Source organism: Canis aureus, chromosome 13 (assembly GCF_053574225.1).
Source record: "Canis aureus isolate CA01 chromosome 13, VMU_Caureus_v.1.0, whole genome shotgun sequence".
NCBI lineage: Eukaryota > Metazoa > Chordata > Mammalia > Carnivora > Canidae > Canis > Canis aureus.
In genome coordinates, this window is record NC_135623.1 from 20,740,492 (window position 1) to 20,764,441 (window position 23,950).

A 23,950-nucleotide genomic window follows, 5' to 3' on the forward strand; every position below is an offset into this window, starting at 1 on the left:
TTAGGGAGAAAACATTCAGTCTTCCACCAGTATGTGTAATGTTAACTGTGGGGTTTTTGTTAATGCTTTTTAACAAATTGAAGAATTCCTCTTTATTCCTATTTCAGGTTTTATTATGAATAGCTTTTGAATTTTGTCAAATGCTTTTTCTGTATCAATTAATACAATCATGTGATTTTCCTTCTTTAAACTGTTAATATGGTGGATTACACCGATTGATTTTTGAATATTGAGCTGGCTTTGCATCCCTGAAATAAACCCTATTGATCATAGTGTAAAATTATTTTTATATATTATTTAGTTCTATTTGTTAATATTGTCTTAATGACTTGTTCAATGAAAGATATTAGTCTGTAGTTCCTTTTCTGTACTGTTTTCTCTGGTTTGGTATCAGGTTAATACTAACTTTATGAAATGAATTGGGGACTGTTCCCTCCTCTTCTATTTTCTAAAAGAGATTGTGTAGAATTGATGTTCTTTTTTAAATATTTGGTGGAATTCTTAAGTGAAACCATCTGTACCTGGAGATTTCCTTCATGGGAGTTTTAAATTATGATGGGACTATTTAAATTATCTATTACATATTGGATAAGTTGTGGTACTTTGTATTTTTTGAGGAATTGGTCCATTTTGCTTAAGTTGTTGAGTTTATGTGTGTAGAGTTGTTTGTAGCATACCCTTACTATATACTTTTTATGTCTCCAGGGTCTGTAGTGACCAGTCTGTAGTCCTGTTTCATCCCTAAATTATTAATTTGTGTCTTCTCTTTTTGTTCCTCAACGGTCTTAATGGAGATTTGTCTATTTTATTATCTTTTCAAAGAACCAACTCTCTGTTTCATTGATTTTTTTTCTATTTTTGTTTTCCTGTTGTGTTTTCTTAAATACTGCATTTGTCTATTTGTCATCCATTAAGCACAGAGCCAAACCAAAGTTGTTTACATCTCTCCTGAAATCCAGCTTTCACAGGCATTGAAAATCACATAGAGGCACCTGGGTGGCTCAGCTGGTTAAGTGTCTGCCTTCAGCTCAAGTCATGATCTCAGGGTCCAGGGATCGAGCCTGCATCAGGCTCCCTGCTGAATGGGGAGTCTGCTTCTCCTTCTCTCTCTGCCCCTCCCCTCTGCTGTGCTTTCTCTCTCTCTCAAATAAATCTTTTTTAAAAAATCACATTATAAACTCTTCAGCTAATCCTAAGTCTATACCCCCAATCACTTCCTTCACTTAACCACACATCAAGCCAATATTCACCCTACCCTAGGTCAACCAAAGCCAGGTTCCAGACAACCAGAAGCTGCCCTTATGCCCCAAAGGCCTCCAGAATTATTCAAATTAACCAATATTAAACTGTCTAACCACTCTGCCCTACCTTTCCCATGGAAACCCCAATAAAGACTGGCCTATGCCTTCCCTTTGCTCCTTTCTACCTCCTAATTAACACTGGTGCCTCCCCATGGCCCTGCATGATGAGCTGTGCTTCTTGTTTCTAGGAGAATTATGAGTAATAATATTAAACTTCTCTTGAGGGATGCCTGGGTGGCTCAGTGGTTGAGCATCTGCCTTCAGCTCAGGGAGTAATCCTGGTCCAGGGATTGAGTTCCACATTGAGCTCCCTGTGGGGAGCCTGCTTCTTCCTCTGTCTATGTCTCTGCTTCTCTCTGTCTTTCATGAATAAATAAAATCTTTAAAAAAAAATAAACTTTTCTTGAGTAACATTAAACTACTCATTGATTTCTCTGTATTATCAGTCACCTTTATAAATTAAGACCTGTTAGTTACTTTTCACCTTCGCTGATTTGTTCTTGTATTATTTCTTACTTCTGCCTTCATTGGGTTTATTTTACTCTTCCTTTTCCAGATGTTTCAGGTAGAAATTTAGGTTATTGATTTGAGATTTTTCCTCTTTGCAAATGTGTGCCATAAATCTCCACACCGCTGTAGCTGTGTCCCATAAATTTTGATATTTTCTATTTTCATTTCCATTCAGTTCAATATATTTTTCCCTTGAAACTTCCTCTTGACCAATGGATTATTTAGAAATGTGCTTAGTTCTAAATATTAATAAATTTTGTTATCTGTTATTGATTGCTAGAGATTCCATTGTGGCTAGAGAATACACTCTGTATGATTTCAATTCTTTTTTTCTTTTTTTCTTTTTTTTTTTTTTTTTTTGCTATTGAAATTTGTTTTATGGCCCGGAGGGTCTATCTTGGTATATGTTCAATGGGCGCTCTAAAAGAATGTATGTAGGGACGCCTGGGTGGCTTAGCGGTTTAGAGCCTGCTTTCCATCCAGGGCGTGATCCTGGAGTCCTGGGATCAAGTCCCACATTGGGCTCCCTGTGTGGAGCCTGCTTCTCCCTCTGCCTGTGTCTCTGCCTCTCTCTCTCTGTGTGTCCCTCATGAATAAATAAATAAAATCTTTTTAAAAATAAAATAAAAGAATCTATGTCATGCAGTTGTTTGGCAGAGTGTTGTATAATATCCATTAGATCCTGTTGGTTGACAGTGCTATTATTTCTAATATTTTTGCCCATTTTCTGTCTAGTTCTTCTATTAAATATTTAGAGAAGGGTGCTGAAGTCCTCACCTATACAGGCATACTCATTTTATTGAGCTTTACTTTATTGCATTTGGCAGATATTGAGGGTTTTTTCTACAAATTGAAGGTTTCTTGCATCATTTCAAACTGGGTTAGGATTTCAGTTTTTTCCCACTGCTAGAGAGAGAATTTGGAGTCAAAGTCTAGCCAAGTTGGCTTTCCACTAAAACAAAAACCATTCTTCAAAAGAACATAACAGAATCTAGAATCCCAAAATATACCATTCACAATGTCCAGCATCCAACGAAGAATAGTAGACAAGTAAAGAAACAGGAAATGTGATGCATAAGTCATCAATAAAAACCTCCTCCCAAATGACACAAGTGTTAAAATTAGCAGACAAGAACTTTAATGCAGCTGTTAATAGTTTCAAAGACAAAAAGGAAAATTTATGCACAGTAGTTACCTCTACATACCTATTAAAATAGCTAAAATTAAAAAGACTGACAATACTAAGGGTTGGTGAGGATGTAGAGCAACTGAAACTCACATACATTGCTTATTGGGATATAAAATGGTACAGGCACTTTGAGAAAAGGATTGGCAGTGTCTTTTTAAATTATACTTGCCATAGAATTCATCCATTTCACTTATAGGTATTTATCCAAGAGAAGTATTTTTTCAAGAAACAAATATTTTTTAAAATGTTGACAAAAAGACTGGTACATTAATGCTCACAGAATCTTAATTCAGAGCAAAAAACTAGAAACAACTAAAATATCCATTGATAGGTGAATAGATTAACAAATAGACATATATTCATATAATTGAATGCTTCTTAGCAGTAACAAGTAAAAACTCTTGATACATACAACATGTATGAATCTCAAAAACATGATGCTGAACAAAAAAACCCAGATACAAAAAAATACATATTGTATCATCCTACTTATATGAAATTTTAAAACAAGAAGAAACTAATCTTGATTGACACAAAGCAGATCTGTGGTTGTTTGGAGCCAGGGCAGTAGAGAGCCTGACTGCAAAGGGACATGTAATACATTTTTGAAATGATAAAAATGTTCTATGTATTGATTATGATAATGATTACTTGAGCGTATACATTGTCAAAACTCACCAAACTATATAAAGTTCATTTTATTATATGTAAATTATGCCTCAATAAAGTTTATTTTACTCTTTTAAAAATAAAATGAAAGCAAAATAAATACAAGTTCAGATCAACAATACAAAGAATCTGGATGCCTGAGTGGCTCAGCGGTTAAGCGTCTGCCCTTGGCTCAAGGCGTGATCCAGGTTCTGGGATCGAGTCCCACGTTGGGCTCCCTGTGAGGAGCCTGCTTCTCCCTCTGCCTGTGTCTCTGCCTCTCTCTGCGTGTCTCGTAAAAAAATAAAATCTTAAAAAAAAAATACAGAGAATCATCACCATCAGACTCATACTACAAAAAATGTTAAGGAAAGTCCTTCAGACTAACAGGAAATGACACAAAATAATCTATAGGAAGAAATGAAGATCACCAGAAATGATAAATATGTGGGTGTGGTAGGCAGAATAATGGCCCATCAAAGAGGTTCCTGGCTTAATCTCCAGAATCTGTGAATATGATTGGTTACTTGGCAAAGGAGAATTAAGGTTGCTAATCAGATGACCCAGAGATGGAGAGATCATCCTGGATTATCTACCTGGTCCAAAGAAATCAGAAGTATCCTTAGAAATGGAAGACAGAGGGATGCCTGGGTGGCTTAACGGTTTAGCGCCTGCCTTTGGCCCAGGGTGTGATCCTGGAGTCCTGGGATTGAGTCCCATATTGAGTCCCACATCGGGCTCCCTGCATGGAGCCTGCTTCTCCCTCTGCATGTGTCTCTGCCTCTGTGTGTGTGTGTGTGTGTGTGTGTGTGTGTGTGTCTCATGAATAAATAAATTTTTTTAAAAATAAAAAAAAAGAGAAAGAAAGAAATGGAAGAGGGAGGCAGAGAATCACTGTCAGAGAGCTAATGGCCTCTAGAGACTGGAAAAGGAAAGGAAAGGAAAGTTTCTTCCCTCGAGCCTCCAGAAAGAATGCAACCCTGCTGCCCCTTGATTTTAGCCTGAGAACCATTTCACACCTCTAACCTCCAAAACTGTAAGGTATTATGTTTGCATTGGTTTACACCACCAAGTTTGTGCTAATTTGTTACAACAGCCATGGAAACTAGTGTTGAGGTTTAATATAAAAGTCTGGCTCAGGGCAGCCTGGGTGGCTCAGCGGTTTAGCGCCTGCCTTTGGCCCAGGGTGTCGTGATCCTGGAGTCCGGGGAGTCCCTGGATCGAGTCCTATATCGGACCACCTGCATGGAGCCTGCTTCTCCCTCTGCTTGTCTCTGTCTCTCTCTCTGTGTGTGTCTCTCGTGAATAAATAAAATCTCAAAAATGAAAAAAAAAAAGTCTGGCTTAATCTTTTTTTCTTCTCTTAATCTTTTAAAAATGTGTGTTACATGTTAAACACTATAAGCTATATTCTGGAGTTAAAAACACATGTAAATATAGTATGTCTGTAGCTCAAAAGACTGGGCCAAAGTGGGAAAATGGAACTGTACTGCTGCAAGATTTCTATGTTTTATGTAGAGTAGTTCAATACTTATTCTATCAATCAGCAAGGGAGGGATGTTAAAATCTCAAATAGAGGGGCACCTGGCTGGCTCCATCAGAAGAGCATGTGACTCTTGATCTCAGGGTCATGAGTTTGAGCCCCACATTGAGAGTAGAGATTACTTAAAAGTAAATATATAGGGGCGCCTGGGTGGCCTGGTCAGTTAAGTGTCTGCCTTGGGGTCAGGTCATGATCCTGGGGTCCTGGGATCAAGCCCTGAGTTGGGCTTCTTGCTCAGAGGGGAGCCTGCTTCTTCCTCTCCCTCTGCCTGCCACTCCCCTTGCTTTTGCTCTCTTTCTGTCAAATGAAAAACTAAAATCTTTTTTTTTTTTTAAGATTTTATTTATTCATTAGAGAGAGGCAGAGACACAGGCAGAGGGAGAAGCAGGCTCCCCTCAGGGAGCCCAATGTGGGACCCGATCCTAAACCCCAGGATCACGCCCTGAGATGAAAGCAGAGCTTAACCACTGAGCCATCCAGGAGTCCCTTAAAAACTACAATCTTTTATATATCAATCAATCATCAATCAATAAACTGAAAAAAAATCTCCAAAGAGGATTATGAATTTGGCCTTTCTGCAATTAGTTGTACCAGTATTTTTCTCCCCGCAATTTGAAAGGTCCTTTTATCATTATAAGATCTCTCTTTTTCTCTGGCAATTCTCCTTGTCTTATTTTTTTTTAAAGATTTTTATTTATTTATTCATGAGAGACACAGAGAGAGAGAGAGAGAGGCAGAGACACAGGCAGAGGGGGAAGCAGGCTCCATGCAAGGAGCCCGATGTGGGACTCCATCCCAGGTCTCCAGATCACGCGCTGGGCTGAAGGCAAGTGAAAAACTGCTGAGCCACGCAGAGATCCCAATAAAAATTTCTTAAAATATAATAAAATAAAATGCATTTCTTGGGGCATCTGTGTGGCTTAGTTAAGTGACCAACTCTTGATTTCAGCTCAGGTCATGATCTCAGGGTTGTGGGATGGAGCCCCAAGTTTAGCTCCAGGCTTAGCAGGGAGTCTGCTTCTCTCCTTCTCCCTCTGCCCATCCCCCTGCATGTATGCACAAGCTTTCTTGCTCTCCCTCAAATAAAAAAACCTTTAAAAAAAATAAATAAGGGCAGCCCAGGTGGCTCAGCGGCTTAGCGCTGCCTTCACCCCAGGGTGTGATCCTGGAGACCTGGAATCGAGTCCCATGTCAGGTTTCCTTCTCTCATGAATAAATAAATAAAATCTTTAAAAAATAAATAAATAAAATGCATCTTTTATAGACAGCATATAATTGGATCTTGTTTTTTTATTCAGTCTGATAGTCTATGTTTTAATTGCAATGCTTAATCCCCTTACATTTATTTATTTATAAAAATTTATTTATTTATTTGAGGGGGGCGCACATAGGTGGGGGGAGCGGCAGAGGGAGATGAAGAAGTTGACTCCTCGTTGAGAATGGAGCCCAACATGGGGCTCATCCCAGGACCCTGAAATCATGACCTGACCTGAAATCGAGAGTCAGATGCTTCATTGACTGAGCCCCCCAGGTGTCCCAGTCCACTTACAATTAGTGTAATTGTTGATACATTTGGACTTAAGACTGTCATTTGCTATTTGTTTTCTATTTGTCTCATCTGTTGATAGAACAAGCAGATAAAAATTCAGCAAGGATATACTAAAGCAACCCTATCAGGCAGCCCGGGTGGTTCAGCGGTTTAGTGCCGCCTTCAGCCCAGGGTGTGATCCTGGAGACCCGGGATCAAGTCCCATGTTGGGCTCCCTGCATCGAGCCTACTTCTCCTTCTGCCTGTCTCTGCCACTCTGTGAATAAATAAATAAAATCCTTAAAAAAAAAATAAACCAACCCTATCAAATACTTTGACCTAATTGACATTTGTATAACATCATACACAACAATTGCAAAGTGCACATTCTTTTGAAGGGGATATGGAACATTCACCTAGAAAGGCCATATTCTATTCTGGACCATAAAAAATCTCAATAAATTTTAAAAAATAGACCTTATACAGAATATATTTTCTGGATTTCTGATAGAAATCAATAAGTTTTCTAGAAAGCCCTAAATACTTGGTAAGCAATATACTTCTCTTTTTTTAAGATATTATTTATTTATTCATAGACACAGAGGGAGAGAGGCAGAGACACAGGGAGAGGGAGAAGCAGGCTCCATGCAGGGAGCCCGATGTGGGACTCGATCCTGGGTCTCCAGGATCACACCCCAGGCTGCAGGCAGCGCCAAACCACTGTGCCACCAGGGCTGCCCAAGCAATATACTTCTAATTAACTCATGGCTAAAAGAAGAAATAGCAAGGAAATCCTAAAAGTTTTACAACTGAATGATATTAATAATAAAGTATATAAAAAATGTATGAGATGGTAGCTCAGTTGGTTAAACATCTGACTCTTGACTTCTGCTCAGGTCATGATCTGAGGGTTGTGGGCTTGAGCCTCGAATAGGGTTCTGTACTGGGTGTGGAGCCTGCTTAAGATTCTCTCTCTCCCTTTGCCCCTTCCACGCTCTCTCTCTCAACAACAACAACGAAAAAGTACGAGATGTAGGTAAATCAGTGCTTAGAGAGAAATTTATAGCTTATATTATAAAATAGAGGCTTAAAAATCATTATCTAAGTTTCCACCTAAGAAACTAGAGGAAGATGAGCAAATTAAACCCAAAATAGAATAGAGGAAATAAAAATTAAAATTTGATGAGGTACAGAATGAACAATAGAGAAAATTAACAAAGCCAAAAGTTGATTCTTTAAAAAATATTAATAAAATGAGTAAACTCCTAGGAAGATCAATGAAAAATAAAATAAAGAAGCACAAATTATTTATATCAGGAATGAAAGAGAGGCTATGACTACAGATTTTATAAACACCAAAGGATAAATGGGAGAGGATCCTGGCAAGATGATGGCATTGGGGGCAGCATAGTCCTATCTCTTCAGATCCCCACATAAAAACTTACTCAGTGACTGGTGAGTAAATTAAAAAGAAAAAAAACACAGACAACATATATAACAAATTTGGTGACAAAGGCATCTCCACAACCCCCAAACACAAGCAAGTAGGAACAATAGGCACCAGGCCTGCGCAAGATCAGCATCTGTACAGGAGAAAGAAGGAAACCAAGGGATGGCCTCTGACAGAATGAGAACAGGAGAATTAAAAAAAAAAAAAAAAAAAGTACAGATAAGCAAGACAGGCCAATTGAGAGCAGTAAATGAAACTCGGAGGGATCTGCCATCTAAAATAGTAAGTGAAAAATAAATAAAATAAATAAAATAAATAAATAAATAAATAAATAAATAAATAAATAAATAAAATAGCAAGTGAGCGCCAAGGGCCTGCAGTGAGGAGGTCTAAGGGGCGGGGGCAGGTCTGGCTCCTATGAATTGTCAAACTGACCCACCACAGCTTCCTTCTAGTACCGTGCTTCATACTGAGGAGAAGTTGCCTGGAGCGGATCAAAATGTAGTAGGGTGGGGACAACTCAGAGGAAGGGAAGGACCTAGGCTACCAGCATAGAGGAGGGGAAGAGAGCCAGGATATCCCAGAAAGCAAGCCAAAGTCACAGAAGAAGGAGCTCTGTGATGTTATAAATGTTTTTCCGAGCCCCATCTCATTCATTCATTCACAGAAAATCAATAATAAAAAAGCATCACAGTCAAATCCCATAGAAAGTTATTACAAAAGAACCATAAAAGTCACATGACTACGGATAATGAAACACACCAGAAAGGTATGCCACAAACAGACCAAAGCTGCTACTATTTCAAAACAAGCCAAAAGACACCGAGAACATGATATGATTATGAAAGGGCAACATAAATCAGAATTAGAAAAATTCGGGACACCTGGGTGGCTCAGCGGTTGAGCATCTGCCTTTGGCCCAGGGCGTGATCCCAGGATGCTGGATCGAGTCCCACATTGGGCTCCTTGTGGAGAGCCTGCTTTTCCATCTGCCTATGTCTCTGCCTCTCTCTCTCTTATTTATTATGAATAAATAAATACAATCTTAAAAAAAAGAATTAGAAAAACTCAGATGATGCAGCGGGACTCAGGGTGGAATGAGAAATAAAAGAAAAAAATCATTTTAGACATGAAGACTAAACTAGAAAGTACACAAGAACAGTGAACACAATAGATGATGCCTTAGAAAGGTGGAAAAGAGGAAATGTTTAAAAATTTTAAAAATATGAAGAGATAAAGAGTTAGACATTGATAAATAATGAAAATAGGGAAAAAGATTTTAAAAATTGGATAGATGAGTCCCAGAAGAAAACCAGAGCAAAAGAACAGAATACTAAAAACTATTCAACAAAGTTTCCTGAAATAAAGAAAACTCGAAACTATGTATTTAAAGAACATACGGCAAAATTGAGAATATGGTCCCAAAATGACCAACACTAAGACATTCTAATGAAATGATGACATTTATTTTATGTTAAGGATTTTATTTTTAGGTAACCTCTACATTCAACATGGGGCTTGAACTTAGAACCCTGAGATCAAGAGTCATAGGGTCCTCTGACTTAGCCGGCCAGGTACTTCTGTAATGACTGAACTTTAAAGAAAATGAAAAAAATCCTTTGGGCATCTAAGCACACACACATATACACCACAGGAAATTTAAATCATCATGAGACTTTAACAGTACCACTTTATGCCAGAAGAAAATAAAGTAACATTTAAGAGACCCAAGAAAGGAAAGTGTGAACCTAGCAAAACAGACTTTATAAGTATGAAGGGCATAAACTTATCAACATGCAAGATCTCAGAGAACACTGTTGCCAAGTGCCCTTCCTGGGGGATCTACTAGAAAATCAGCTTCAGATAACAGTAGAATGACGTAAAGACTAGAGATTAATATTAATTATAGGATTACCTGTAGAACTGGGATGCCTGGGTAGCTCAGTGGTTGAGCGTCTGGCTTCGGCTTGATCCTGGTATGATCCTGGGGTGCTGGGATCAGGTCCCACATCAGGGTCCCTGCACGAAGCTTGCTTCTCCTTCTGCCTAAGTCTCTGCCCCTCTCTGTGTGTCTCTCATGAATAAATGAATAAAATCTTTAAAAAGAAAAAAGATTACTTATAGAACTAAAACCATATAATAAGGCTAAGAAGGAAAGATATATAATGATTATATTCCCCGACAATGTAGATTTACTACAAGGTTTTTTTTTTTAAGATTTTATTTATTTATTCATGAGAGACACACAGAGAGGCAGAGACATAAGCAGAGGGAGAAGCAGACTCCCTGTGGGGAACCCAGTGTAGGACTCAATCCCAGGACCCCAGGATCATGTCCTGAGCCAAAGGCAGATGCTCAACCACTGAGGTACCCAGACGTCCCTACTATAATGTTTTTTAATGAGGTAGAGAATGGGAAATAAATTTGTAAAATACCTTCTTAATGTTTTCAGTAATCATATTGGTGGTAGTATGAATATTGTTATTCTGAAAGTGCTTTGTGGATGAGATAAAAGAAATGAGTAATTATGGAGGATTCTAATTTTATTATCACCTATGTCCTTGAAAATCAGCATTCTCGGTATAGGAAAAAAAAGGGGCTAGACAAGAGATTGAGTAAAAGCTCTTTAATCTTGAATGTGAATTGAAAGTATTAATATGTACTCATGAGGTATTTTATCATATGTATGTTTGTGTGTTTGTGTGTGTGTGTGTGGGGGGGGTTATACACTATACAGCTGACCCTCGAAAAACATGGGTTTGAACTGTGCAGGTCCACTTATACATGGATTTTGTTTTTATGAATACAGTACAGTACTGTAAATGTACTTTCTCTTCCTTATGATTTTCTTAATAACATTTTCTTTTTTTCTAGGTTACTTTATTGTAAGAAAAAATATGTAATACATATAACATACAATATGTGTTAACCAACTTTTTGTTACCAATAAAGGTTCCAGTCAACGGTAAGCTAATAGTAGTTAAGTTTTTGCAGAGTCAAGTTACATGTGGATTTTCAGCTGGGTAAGGGGTCAGTGCCCCTAACCTATGCCATCGTTCAAGGGTCAACAGTACTGTTTTCTCTATTTTTGTATATTCTTGAAATTTTGTATGATATAAAACAAAATAACCACAAGTGATTAAAAGACATTAAATATATTTAAAACTACAAATTCACAATAATTTAAAGAGAGAGTAAAACAAAACAAAATAATTGAACACCAAGTTGCTAGGGCATCAGTTTACTAGTTTAAAAGGGATAAGTGCGGTAAGAGATTTAAGCATTCATCTTGCTATTCTGGTATAAACTTTATTTTAGGGTAACCAAATGGTCTAGAGGATGTGAAAAAGATTTTCTGTATAGAATTAGAACTAATAAAAGTCATCATTTTGTAATATCTTGTGAAATAGCCAATTTATGAAACAGATGTTAATGGATATTAAAACAATTTGGAAAAAGTTGACAGGAACTTTATGATGCAGAATCAGGCTATCACCACTTGAAAAATGGAAGGAGCCTGGGACCTGAAATGGACAGTGGAAGAGAGCTGTCTAGGCAGGAACACCTGTGCTTAAGTGAAAAATAAATCTTTACTGTGTTAAATCGCTGAAATACGGGGCAATTCATTGTGGAAGTTAGCTTATAGTAGTAAAGAATACCATTTATATATATTAAAACACATAAGCACACAATTACATATTTTTTTAAACATACAAATATATCCAAACACATACTAAAACATTAGAGGGTGTGCCTAGGTCAGGGAGAGGAATGAGAATTGGGGTCAGGGATCAAAAGAAGAAAATAAAGCAATAAAGGCCCTAGTTATTAACTGAGGATGAGAGTTCACCATGTTCTGAGAGGCATGGTTTAACTTATTAAGGAATAAAACATAAGGATTTATTTATTTTATTTTTTTAGAATCTTTTCTTTTTAATATTTTTTTTAATTTTTATTTATTTATGATAGTCACACAGAGAGAGAGAGAGAGGCATAGACACAGGCAGAGGGAGAAGCAGGCTCCATGCACCGGGAGCCCGACCTGGGATTCGATCCCGGGTCTCCAGGATCGCGCCCTGGGCCAAAGGCAGGCGCCAAATCGCTGCGCCACCCAGGGATCCCAAACATAAGGATTTACAAAGGTGACAATGAATCTACCCTTTTCAGAGAGCCCAGACTAGTTTGCTGGCAATTATCTTCTGCCTTGAGCAGCACAGAATGGTTTTAGAGAGGAGGCAGTGTTGAAGACAGAGCCTGCTGGAATCCACTACCATGTTCACTAGGAAAGTGTCAAGCCTCAAAATTCCCTAAACTGAGAATTTCTCCCTTCCGTCTCAGCTCTTCCTGGTAGTGATTATGTAAGAGGCACATTGCACACTTTCCAGACATGGGGCCTGGACCTGGCCACCTTCCCCTTGGCCACCCATCTTCCTGCTACCCTTCACTTCAAGCTTAGGGAACCTGGACAAAACACAGATGGATGCTGGGTGCATCCATCTACCCACCCTCCATCTCTGCTTTTGGTAGGCTGTATAATGGCTCTTCCACCAAAGATGTTCATGTTCTAATCCTCAAAGCCTGTGAATATCTTACCTTTTATGACAAAGGGGACTTTGAAGATAAGGTTAAGTAAGGATCTTGACGTGGGGAGATGATCCTAGATCTTCCCAGTGGGCCCAATATACTCCCAAGCGTATGTAATCACAACATAATCCTCATAAGAGAAAATAGAATTAGAAGAAATGAAAGCAGAGGTCAGAGAGGAGAGAAGATGCCATTCTACTGCCTTGAAGACGGAGGAAGGGGCCATGAACCAAGGAATGCAAGCAGGCTCTAGAAGCCAGAAAAGTCAAAGAAATGGATTCTCTTCTAGAGTCTCCAGGAGGAATACAGATAGGTCAACACCTTGACTTTACTTCAGCCCAGTGAAACCGATTTCAGACTTCTGACCTCCTGAACTGTAATATATTGAATTTGTGTTGTTTTAAGCCGTTGTGCTCATTCATTACAGCGGCGGTAAGGAGCTAGTACACTGGCCCTGTCACTGGGCAGCATAACCTGTTCTCCTAGAAGAGTAACGTCTGTGACAGTGACAAGTGAAGAATCAGGGAAGGCTTCCTGGGCGCCCAAGCAGTCGGCTGACTCAGGTTCATATCATAGTTGATTTCGTACCTCTCTGACCTTGAGCAAATGTCTAAGCAACCATACATTGTTAGGAATGTGTTAGTTATAGGGTTGCTTTGAATTAACTAGAATAAGGTTTTAAATTACCTCCTACTATCTAATTACCCACTTTTTAAGAAAATAGGTAACATCTCCTGGTGGGTTTACACACATTCATTCTTTCATTCAATCATCAGGCGTCACTGAACACCCAGTAGCCCCTGGCACCATGCACAGTGAGCTTGTCTGCTACAAGCCCCGAGCCCTTCTCCCCTAGGCTGCCACTGAGCTTCCAGTCGGCCCAGTGTTAACCATACCATCCCATCCTAAATGTGGGCCCTTACACTTGCCTTGTATCTCCTTCATGGACTCATTCTGTCAGCACCCCGCTTTCCCCTCCTGGGCTTTGTTTCTGTAGCAGCCATGAACAGTCTCATCTTGGCCTTTACCCAAATGTGCCTACCCAGCTGTACTCCCTTGACCTGGGGAGCTCCTCGCCCACTCCACAGGACCCATCTGGATTTCCTCATCCCAAATCTCCCCACCCCCACCCCACATCTAACCTCCAGGTCTGAAATGCTGAGCTTCCCTGGAAAAACAGTTGGTCCAGGATGATTTTTCTTATATCTGCAGTCCAGATTCATGAGCCCTCTACCCAATCCAGGTCCAAGGTTCTCCTTCCTCAGAGCCTATAGCTCTTTCTCCAAACACTGAGCTGCCTCTCTAGAGTGGGGTTAAGAACCCAAATATTAAACTGGAGAAATTTCTTTCTGTTCTTTCGGCTTGGGTGATGTCAACTGGGTGGGGTGAGGGAACCAACAGTCTGGCCAAGTGATGACACTGTGGGCAGACAGGCAAGGGGCTCTCTAACCCAGCATTGGTGTAGATCTACTATGGTGACACTGGACAAGTCTCGGCCCTCTTCAGGCCTGTCTCTCTACCTGTCTGTGCACAAAGGGGCTGGTCTGTCTCCTTGAACTTAGGGCTTCTGTGCAGTTACCCCGGCAATGGTACATAATGGCCACAAGAGGGTGCGCAACCTCTTCAGCTCAGAAGTGTGTAGCCTACCCAAAGGAGTACACTGCACTTCAAAAAGGAATACAAGGCTTTGAAATGAAAAGGTAGTTTACCCAAGAGTACATTACAAAATGGCAACAGAGTAGGCACTGGAAAGGGGTATCTGAATTCCCAGCCTGAGGGGGCGGCAGGTGCCCCAAGTCCAGGAGAAGTGGCACAGAGAGGGCTGGCAGGTGGCAAAGGAGGAGGGGCTAAGAATATGCTTTAGAGAGTTCCATCACCTTGAGGAGATAGGAGAGAGTCTTTAGGAGAGAGCTACAGACTGAATGTATTGCCGCCAAACGACCGGGCGCAGTGCTTGCAGAACAAAACCTGAGGAATTTAGGGGAAGTGGAGATGAACTTGGCTTCCTTCCCTTCCCCAGCAGAGAAAGAAAAGTAAAGAAACTGCAGGGGTTATTTTAGGATTGGAGGAAGACACCTCCACACAAGACGGCACAACAACTAGGTAAGGATCACCTGACATCCTTTTCTCTTTTTTGCCTTCCTATAATTAGTCTCAGGCCCCAGGAAAGACAAGGACCAAAATAGGGGCAGTTAGCTGGGGTTCCAAGGGTTAATCGCCAATAATTCATTCTCTGACATCAGTCACAGCCCCTGCTCTCACCACCGCTGTCCCTGCCGCCCAATCTGTCCCCTCCTTGGGCTCCAGGTTGGCAGCTTCTGTGAATTCTTTCTTCGTTGTAATTCCCTAGGGTCCAAGGACCCAGGCCCAGAACCGGTCTCCTGCCCTCTCCTCAGGTCCCAGGCATCTAGGGCTTGCTCTAAGGGAGGAAGGAAAGTAGGCTTCCCCCCTTCACCATCTCTCCCCCTCCCAGGATGTGGGCCCTAGGACCAAAGGGCCTCTGTCTTTCCCTGCCACCTCCCACCCCCCACCATCCATTGTAACCCAGACAAGGGGAGTTCTTGTGTCTCAGCCTCTGGCAGGCATCCTTGTGACCCTATGCTGGAAGGTCCCGGGCAGGATGGGGGAAGGGAAATCATGGGATCAGAGAAGACACCTCCCCACTTTAGAAATTATGATACACCCCCCCCAGAGTCCAGAGACTTCAAGCTTCTCCTCCCTCAGATTTCCATCAGCAATGGGGAAAGAAGGTGTTTGGGGGGGAGAAATGGGGAAACTCATCTGCATATAAAAGGCCTGAGGCCCCGAAGTGGAAGTGGAAACCGAGAAGGTGTGGAGACACAAAAGCTGAACCTCCTGGCAGACAGATTTGGAGCCAGAATACAAGAAGGGGGGCAAGCCAGGGACAGGGTAAGACAGGGGACCAAATAGGGCAGGCCATACAAACTTGTGAGAGCTGTGGGTAGAGGCCCCGGCATTTCCCTTCCTAAACGCACAGATATAGGACTACTGGCATCAGACAGGAATGTGGCCACAGAGGAAGTGAGACCCTCTGGACTAAAATGAGAACATTCCATTTAAAAAGTAAGAATCTTTCTGAAAAGAAGCACAAATCCCTGGCAGTGAGCAGCTTTCCTCCCAGGAGGGGGGAATGTCCCCACTTGCAAGAAATAATGGTATAGAGAATAAATGGTATGGTCTCACTTAGCAGCAGGGGCTCAGCCACCTGCATACTGACCCCTAAGGACCCGTACCAAAGAGAGGCTAACCCATCTTGGCAGGAAGTGACATCACTCACCAGACAGGAAGGGGTGGTTCTACCAACCCCAAAGGCTTCTGGGAGGGCCAATCCATGGAGGGTTGGCCCTGAATGTCCATGTCCCTCCACAATCTCCATCTTGGCCAAGAGGGGGGCCAAGGCTCCAAGATGTTGGGTGAAGTCATTGCACCCCCATCTCTTCTTCAGCGATCTCCTAGGGTTCCTAAATCCCTCAAATCCTGACCTAGTTGCAGGGGCACGGGAAGAGATACTATCACACCAGGAGCCACGGGCCAAGCCTCTAGAGTCAATGTATCTGTGGAAATAGCTCTAGGGTCCCAATAATGGAGGGATAAAGGACAGCCTCCTCAGGGACCAAAAGGATGGTAAGACCAGTTTCCATGGTAACTGATTTCAATGTAGCCTCTTCCTAGCCCCAGAATGAGGGAGAATAAACTTCTAGGGAGACCAGGGCCTAGCGATAAAAGAGCCACAGGAATACAAAAGGGTGGGAAAGTTATTATAAGAAGGTCACGTCATCCTGGCACTGCCCCCAGTACCAGTGGGCCTCAAAGCCCAGTTTGGCACCTTCATCCTCTAGGGGCTCAGGAGGTCCACCATGGAGCCCCTCCCCTGGGGGCTTCCATACAGCCCTCAAGCTCCCTAGTCTGCTGGCTGTCGGGTCCACCTCAGTCCTGGCCCTGTCCCCACTGGGTATAACCTTTGCCCAGTCCGTCTCAGGGCAGGGAGCACCAGGGGGGCCCTGTTCATCCAGCTCGCTGGGGGCCACCGTGTCTAGGAAGCTGCCAATGGAGAGACTGTCCAGCCGGTCCATGGAGCTAGTGTCTGGCAGGCTGTCCCAGCTGCCTCGCCTTGAGTGGCCTGGGCTCCCGCCTGTCAGGCTATACTGGCTGCTGGTGAGGCTGCTGCAGTGGCTGGTCAGTGTCCCCCTCTCCTCCAACAGCCAGCGCACAGCCTCGATGCCCTCATTCAAGCTCAACAGCTGCTGCAGGATCTTCACATCGATGGCTCGCAGGTAAACCTGGGGGAGTGGGAGAAGGAATTAGTCCGAGGTTCTGAGACATGGGTTTCCCAAATCTTTCCAGAGGCCCCATTTTGTAGCTCAGCCAACCACGCCTCAATTTCAAGAAGCCTGGGAATAGAAGCATGGTGGGTTTTAGAGTGTGGGCTTTAGAAGCAGACAGATTATTGTTAAATATCTCAGTTCTGGGGGCGCCTGGGTGGCTCAATCGGTTAAGATCAATCAAGACCCGAGGTGAAGGCCATGATCTCGGGGTCCTGGGATCAAGCCCCGCGGAGCCTGCTTCTCCCTCTCCCTCTGCTGCTCCCCCTGCTTGTGCTCTCTTTCTCAAATAAATAAATTAAAAGAATGAAATAAAATCTTTAAAAAGAATCTCAGTTCTACCACTGATTAGCTATATGATTGTGGACAACTTTCTTACATTCTCTGAGCCTTGGTTTCCTTGTTTGTAAAACAAGGCTAACTCACTCATCTACAGGATGGCCGTGAGAAGTCTGAGATGCTGTTTATTAAGTACGCAACATCGGGCTTGACACAGAGTAAGGTCTCAGTAAATGTTTAGTATTGAAATCTGATCCTACTGAGCTTTGAACTTCATAGATAGGGTATTAACTACTGAAACAGTCCAGATTCGAAGAACAGCCTAATAGGCTGTGTTGCCTGGTGCTGATTAGGAAGTGGACTGGGCCAAAGGGAGGCAAGAGCTATGGAAGAAAGAGGAAGCTAACCTGGTTCCCCAGACCCTTCAGGGTGTTGGCAGCTGTTGTTCAAAGGGTCAGAATCCTATTGGCTGGGGATTCAGGCCTTGTCTTCACCACACACCTGTCTCCCTGTCTATACTGGGAGTAAGGATGACTTATTGGGTCATCTCCAGGGTCCCTCCCAGCTCAGATGCCAGAAGTTATTTTCCCCAAACACAAGTCTGGATCTGCCCCTCCCCTTCTCAAGAGCCTTTCTGAGCTTTGTGCTGCAATTAGAGAATAAAATCTGAACACTTCAGCAGTCGGCACCCAAAAGCTGTCAAAATATAGCCCTGGCCCTTCTCTCAGCTATTCCTTAGGTATATTTCCCTGGGAGCCCCAGGTCTTGTCACACGTGACTTTCTGATTTTGTTTTATTTAGTTTTCCTTTTTTTTTTTTTTTAAAGATTTTATTTATGCATGAGAGACACAGAGAGAGAGATGCAGAGACATAGGCAGAGAGAGAAGCAGGCTCCATGCAGGGAGCCCAATGTGGGACTCGATCCTGGGACTCCAAGATCACGTCCTGGGCCGAAGGCAGGTGCTCAACTGCTGAGCCATCCAGGCGTCTCTAGTTTTCCTTTTAATTAATGTAATGGATGCACATAAAGAGGCAGTTATCTTGAAAGTAATAGGCTCCCATCCTAAACCTAAATCTCACTTCCCACAGACAACTAGTATCCATTTTTTTTAGGTGTTTATTTTGGTGCTTATCTTCGAATATCCAAATAACATGCTACTCATTGACTTTTTTTTTTTAAGATTGTATTTATTTATTCATGAGAGAGGCAGAGACATAGGCAGAGGGAGAAGCAGGCTCCTTTTGGGGAGCGGATGCGGGACTCAATCCCAGGACCACGGGATCACTCCCTGAGCGGAAGAGAGATGCTCAACCACTGAACCACCCAGGCGTCCCTACTCATTGACTTTTAAGTTGTAGGTGCTTTCTGTTGACTTCCCACATGATGGAAGGTTAAGGATTTAACTTTCATCCTACTACCCATTCCTCTGCCACACAGACACCTTTCCCATTTCTCTGTATCCCCAATATATGCAATAAAATGAGTTATTCGGTGATTACCTTATAAGGATTTGGAAACGCTATTCATAGCGAAGTTGTATAGTTTACTATGCTTACTTTTCATTTCTTACTTCATGTTTAGAATTATACCTTAGGGATCCCTGGGTGGCTCAGCGATTAAGGGCCTGTCTTCGGCCCAGGGTGTGATCCTGGGGTCCTGGGATCGAGTCCCGCATCGGGCTCCCTGCATGGAGCCTGCTTCTCCCTCTGCCTGTGTCTCTGCCTCTGTCTCTCTCATGAATAAATAAATAAAATCTTTAAAAATTATACCTTAGAATAACAATAGATATATATCAAGCCTTATATAATTATTCATTATTATCAGACTATATTACTATTACACTATACTATTGCTACTCTATTGCTTAGTTTGCTACATAGTGATCAGTAAGTTATCACAAAACCCCCTCCCAACTGTCTGAGTTTTCCTCTCAAGGCATTTTTTTTTTTTTTTTTAAGTATTTTATTTACTTATTCACAAGAGAGACAGAGAGAGAGGCAGAGACACAGGCAGAGGGAGAAGCAGGCTTCCCGTTGGGAGCCTGATGCGGGACTCCATCCCAGGATCCTGGGATCATGCCCGGAGCCAAAGGCAGACACTGAGCCACCACCCAGGTGCCCCTTCCCCTCAAGGCATTTAAACAAATCACATATTCTACTTATTTTGTGTTCTTAGAGGGAGCTCTTCAGGAGCCTTCTGATCTGCTCCAATCTGAGCCTCCTGCACAACTGTCCTCTAGGGATCCTCCTTCATCGTCATCCTAGGGATTCTCTGCTTCTTTTCCCGGGTCGGAGCCTGGTTTCCTGGATCCCATGTCTTCTTCTTTCTTGATTTACATCTTCATTATGTCTGGTGCTTTTCCTCCAGGTCCTCCAGTAGCTTCCTGAGAAAGTCTACACAGGAGCTACATTTGTTGAAGCTTCACCTGTCTTAAAATGCTCTTCTCCCCTCACACTGTTGACAGTGTGACACATATAGAATTCTAGGCTGAAAATAATTTTTCTTCTGGACTCAAGACATTGTTCCATTGTCTTTTAATTTTCAGTGTTACACTTGAAAAGGCTGATGCCATTAGGATTCCTGATCATTTGTATGTGACCATCTTCCTATTCTTTCTGGAAGTTTTTAGAATTTTATCTTTGGTCTCAGTGTTCTAAACTATCCCAATAATTTGCCATGGGGTGTCTATTTTCATCCATTGAACTGGCCACTCGGACCCTTTTATTTTTTTTTTAAGATTTATTTATTTATTTCAGAGAGGGAGAGAGAAGAGGGGCAGATGGAGAGGGAGAGGGCAAGCGGACTTCCTGCTGAGCATGGAGCCTGTCATTGGAGTAGGGGAGGCGGTAATCCACTTGGAGATCCTTACTTGAGCTGAAGCTAAGAGCTAGATGCTCAAATGACTGAGCCATCCAAGCACCCCTTGTTGGGCTCTTTTAAACTGGAGACTTGGGACACCTGGGTGGCTCAGTGGTTGAGAGTCTGCCTTTGGCCCAAGGCGTGATCCCAGGGTCCCCAGATGGAGTCTGGTATCAGGCTCCCTGCAGGGAGCCTGCTTCTCCCTTGGCGTATGTCTCCACCTCTTTCTCTCTCTCTGTCTCTCATGAATCAATAAATAAAATATTTTTTATTTTATTTTTTATTTTATTTATTCTTTTTTTATAAAATATTTTTATTTATTTATTTTTTTAAATTTTTATTTATTTATGATAGTCACAGAGAGAGAGAGAGAGAGAGAGAGAGAGAGAGAGGCAGAGACATAGGCAGAGGGAGAAGCAGGCTCCATACACCGGGAGCCCGATATGGGATTCGATCCCGGGTCTCCAGGATCGCGTCCCGGGCCAAAGGCAGGCGCCAAACTGTTACGCCACCTAGAGATCCCATAAAATATTTTTAAAACCCCAAAACTGGAGGCTTATGTCCTTCAGTTCAGGGATATTTTCTTTATTTCTTTGATGATTATTTTTCCTCCACTATTTTTCTGTTTTTTTCTGGAAATTCTATTATTTGAATAGAGGGTGTCCTGGATGGATCCTTTTTTTCCCTCTTCCATCTTTTCTATATTTGTTCTAGTTTATGAAATATTTCAACATTATCAGTCCTTCTATTAAGTTTTTCATATTTTCCTGTCATGTTTTTATTTCTCTATGAGTTATTCTAGTTCTCTGAATGTTTTTGTTTTTTAAATTTTTTTCTGAAGATTTGAGAGAAAGTACACACTTGAGCAAGCAGCAGGGGAGAAGCAGAGGGAGAGAGAGAATCCCCAGCAGATTCCACTCAGGGCTCAATCCCATGACCCTGAGATCATGATCCGAGCTGGAATTAAGAGTCAGATGCTTGATGCAGAGCCACCAAGGGACCCCTGAATGTTTTACTTTTTATAGCTTTCTGCTGTGGCTGCAATATTATCTCTTATCTTTTTAGGGACATAATAAATGATTTTTATAAGTTCTCATCTCCCAGTATGATCTCCATTTCATTCAAGGTGTTTTTTCTTTTTATTTATGTCTATATAGTTAGAGGGTCTCATCAGATGTCTTAGAGCCTTTAGCAGCTGCTCATACTTCAGAATGATCTCTAAAAAGTTAATTGAAAGCTTTATGTACATATGTGAGCCTTGCCAACTCTGAGTCTCACTAAGAATTATCTGGCTGGGTTATTTGGGTTAGCCAGTACCTCTTGTGGTATTTTTCTGTTGGGCTCACCATATTCTACCCATATCAAGAATGTAATGCAAGCAGGGACATCTGGGTGGCTCAACAGTTAAGTGTCTGCCTTTGGCTCACATATGACCGTATATGCCTTGGTCGTGATCCCAGGGTCTGGGATTGAGTCCCACATTGGGCTCCCTATGAGGAGCTTCTCCCTCTGCCTGTGTCTCTGCTCTCTCTCTCTCTGGGTCTCTCATGAATAAATAAATAAAATATTTTTTTAAAAAAAAAGAATATAATGTAAGCAAAGCTGCCAAGTAAGGGGAAAGGCTGGAAGGGTATTTAACTTATGTTTTTTACTTAATCTTTCTTTTTTTTTTTTAAGATTTATTTATGAGACAGAGAGTGTGTGTGTGCGTGTGCACGTGCAAGGGAGTGGGGTGGGGGTATAGATTGGGGTGGGGGAGAGGCAGAGGGAGAGAGAATCTCAAACAGACTCCCCACTAAGCACGAAGCCCAACATGGGACTTGTTGAGATCGCCCTGAGATCGTGACCTGAGCTAAAAAGAAGAGTTGGATGCCTAACTGACTGAGCACCCTGGGCGTCCCGACTTAATCCTTCTTTTTTTTTTTTTAAAGATTCTATTCAGGGATCCCTGGGTGGCGCAGTGGTTTGGCGCCTGCCTTTGGCTCAGGGCGCGATCCTGGAGACCCGGGATCGAATCCCACATCGGGCTCCCGGTGCATGGAGCCTGCTTCTCCCTCTATCTGTGTCTCTGACTCTCTCTCTCTGTGACTATCATAAATAAATAAAAATTTTAAAAAATAAAGATTCTATTTATTAATTAATGAGAGAGACTCATTAACGTGGGACTGGATCCCCGGACTCCAGGATCAGGCCCTGGGCTGAAGGCGGCGCTAAACCGCTGAGCCACCCAGGCTGCCCTACTTAATCCTTCTTGCTCTCAACTTTACATAGTGTCTCTCAATCTGGAGATCTTCTAGCTCTAGTTTTTAAAAAAATATCAGTTGAGGGATCCCTGGGTGGTTTAGTGCCTGCCTTCTGCCCAGGGCATGATCCTGGAGTCCCAGGATCGAGTCCCATATCAGGTTCCCCACAGGGAGCCTGCTTCTCCCTCTGCCTCTGTCTCTGCCTCCCTCTCTGTGTCACTCATGAATAAATAAATAAAATCCTAAAAAAAATTGATCTATCTTATCAATTGATAAATGTTTATTAAATTATTCATGAAATAACTGTCTTACATCTAGAATAATAAACCAGAATATGACCAAGTGCTGATACACTAAGCGGAATACAGGCACTGGAATTAAACACACCTGGATTCAAATTCCAGTTATGCCATTAATGAACCACAGGAAATTGGAATGTTTTCCCCTTCATTTCTTCATTGTAAAATCAGGATACTATCTCATTTAAAGGTTTATTTCAGAGGTACCTGGGTGGCTCAGTGGTTGAGCATCTGCCTTCAGCTCAGGTCATAATCCCAGGGTCCTGGAATTGAGCCCCGCATGGGGCTCCCTGCTCAGTGGGGAGCCTGCTTCCCTTTCTCCTCTCTGTTCATGCGTAATCTCTTGCTATCTCTCTCTCTCTCTCAAGTAAATAAAATCTAAAAAAATTAAGAATAAAGGTTTATTTTTAAAAATGGAAGGAACATATTAACATGCACAGGATATTGCCTGACAAATATCAATTCATAAATGGTAGCTATTTTGCTTTATATGTTATTTCTTTTTTTTATTATTATTATTTATTTATGATAGTCACACACACAGAGAGAGAGAGGCAGAGACATAGGCAGAGGGAGAAGTAGGCTCCACGCACCGGGAGCCCGACGTGGGATTCGATCCCGGGTCTCCAGGATCGCGCCCTGGGCCAAAGGCAGGTGCTAAACCACTGCGCCACCCAGGGATCCCCCACATTGGATTTTAAGTGCCTGTATCCTTGTCTTAATTTACCCATAGACTGTGAACTCTCTGAGATCAAGAAATGGTATCTTTTCTTCCTTTAACACAATGTGATGCCTATAAGAAACACTTAATGAATATTGTTTCATAACTGGACAGATTAAATCTATCTTAAGGAAGAGCAGAGAAGACTTCCTAGAGGAGGTGGCATTTGAGGCTGGGGCTTGAAGGATGAATAAAGTCAGCGGGAATTTCAATTCAAGATGGCAGATTGAACACATGCATTTACCTCTGTTTCCTTCTGAAACTTCACTAAAAAGCCAGTAGATGGATTATTTTAAAAGCCATGAAACTATTATGACAACAAACACAGGAGAGAAGATGATAGGAACAAAATTTTGGAAGCAGGAAAGCAGAAGGAAGAGTGGTAACTTAGTAGACCTGAAAAAAGCTAACTTCTAAGCCAGCAGCAAGGAAAGCTGAAAAGCAAAACATTT

General features: G+C 41.9%; 1 protein-coding gene across 3 annotated transcripts in view; it reads right to left on the minus strand.

Moving 5' to 3' along the window:
* Positions 1 to 2,926: 2,926 nt before the first annotated feature.
* LURAP1 (leucine rich adaptor protein 1) overlaps positions 2,927 to 23,950 on the minus strand; it is a 28,480-nt gene continuing 7,456 nt past the window's right edge. Inside the window, exons 2-3 of one of the 3 annotated variants that reach the window (XM_077845126.1) lie at positions 16,052 to 17,054; positions 2,927 to 3,958 (exon numbers count right to left, since the gene is read on the minus strand). In XM_077845126.1, the coding sequence (XP_077701252.1) occupies positions 16,533 to 17,054 (522 nt within the window). In that variant the 3' untranslated portion in view covers positions 2,927 to 3,958; positions 16,052 to 16,532. Of the gene's footprint in view, positions 3,959 to 10,084; positions 17,055 to 23,950 lie in introns of those variants that run through there. The other 2 variants (XM_077845125.1, XM_077845127.1) reach the window with 2 other exon arrangements.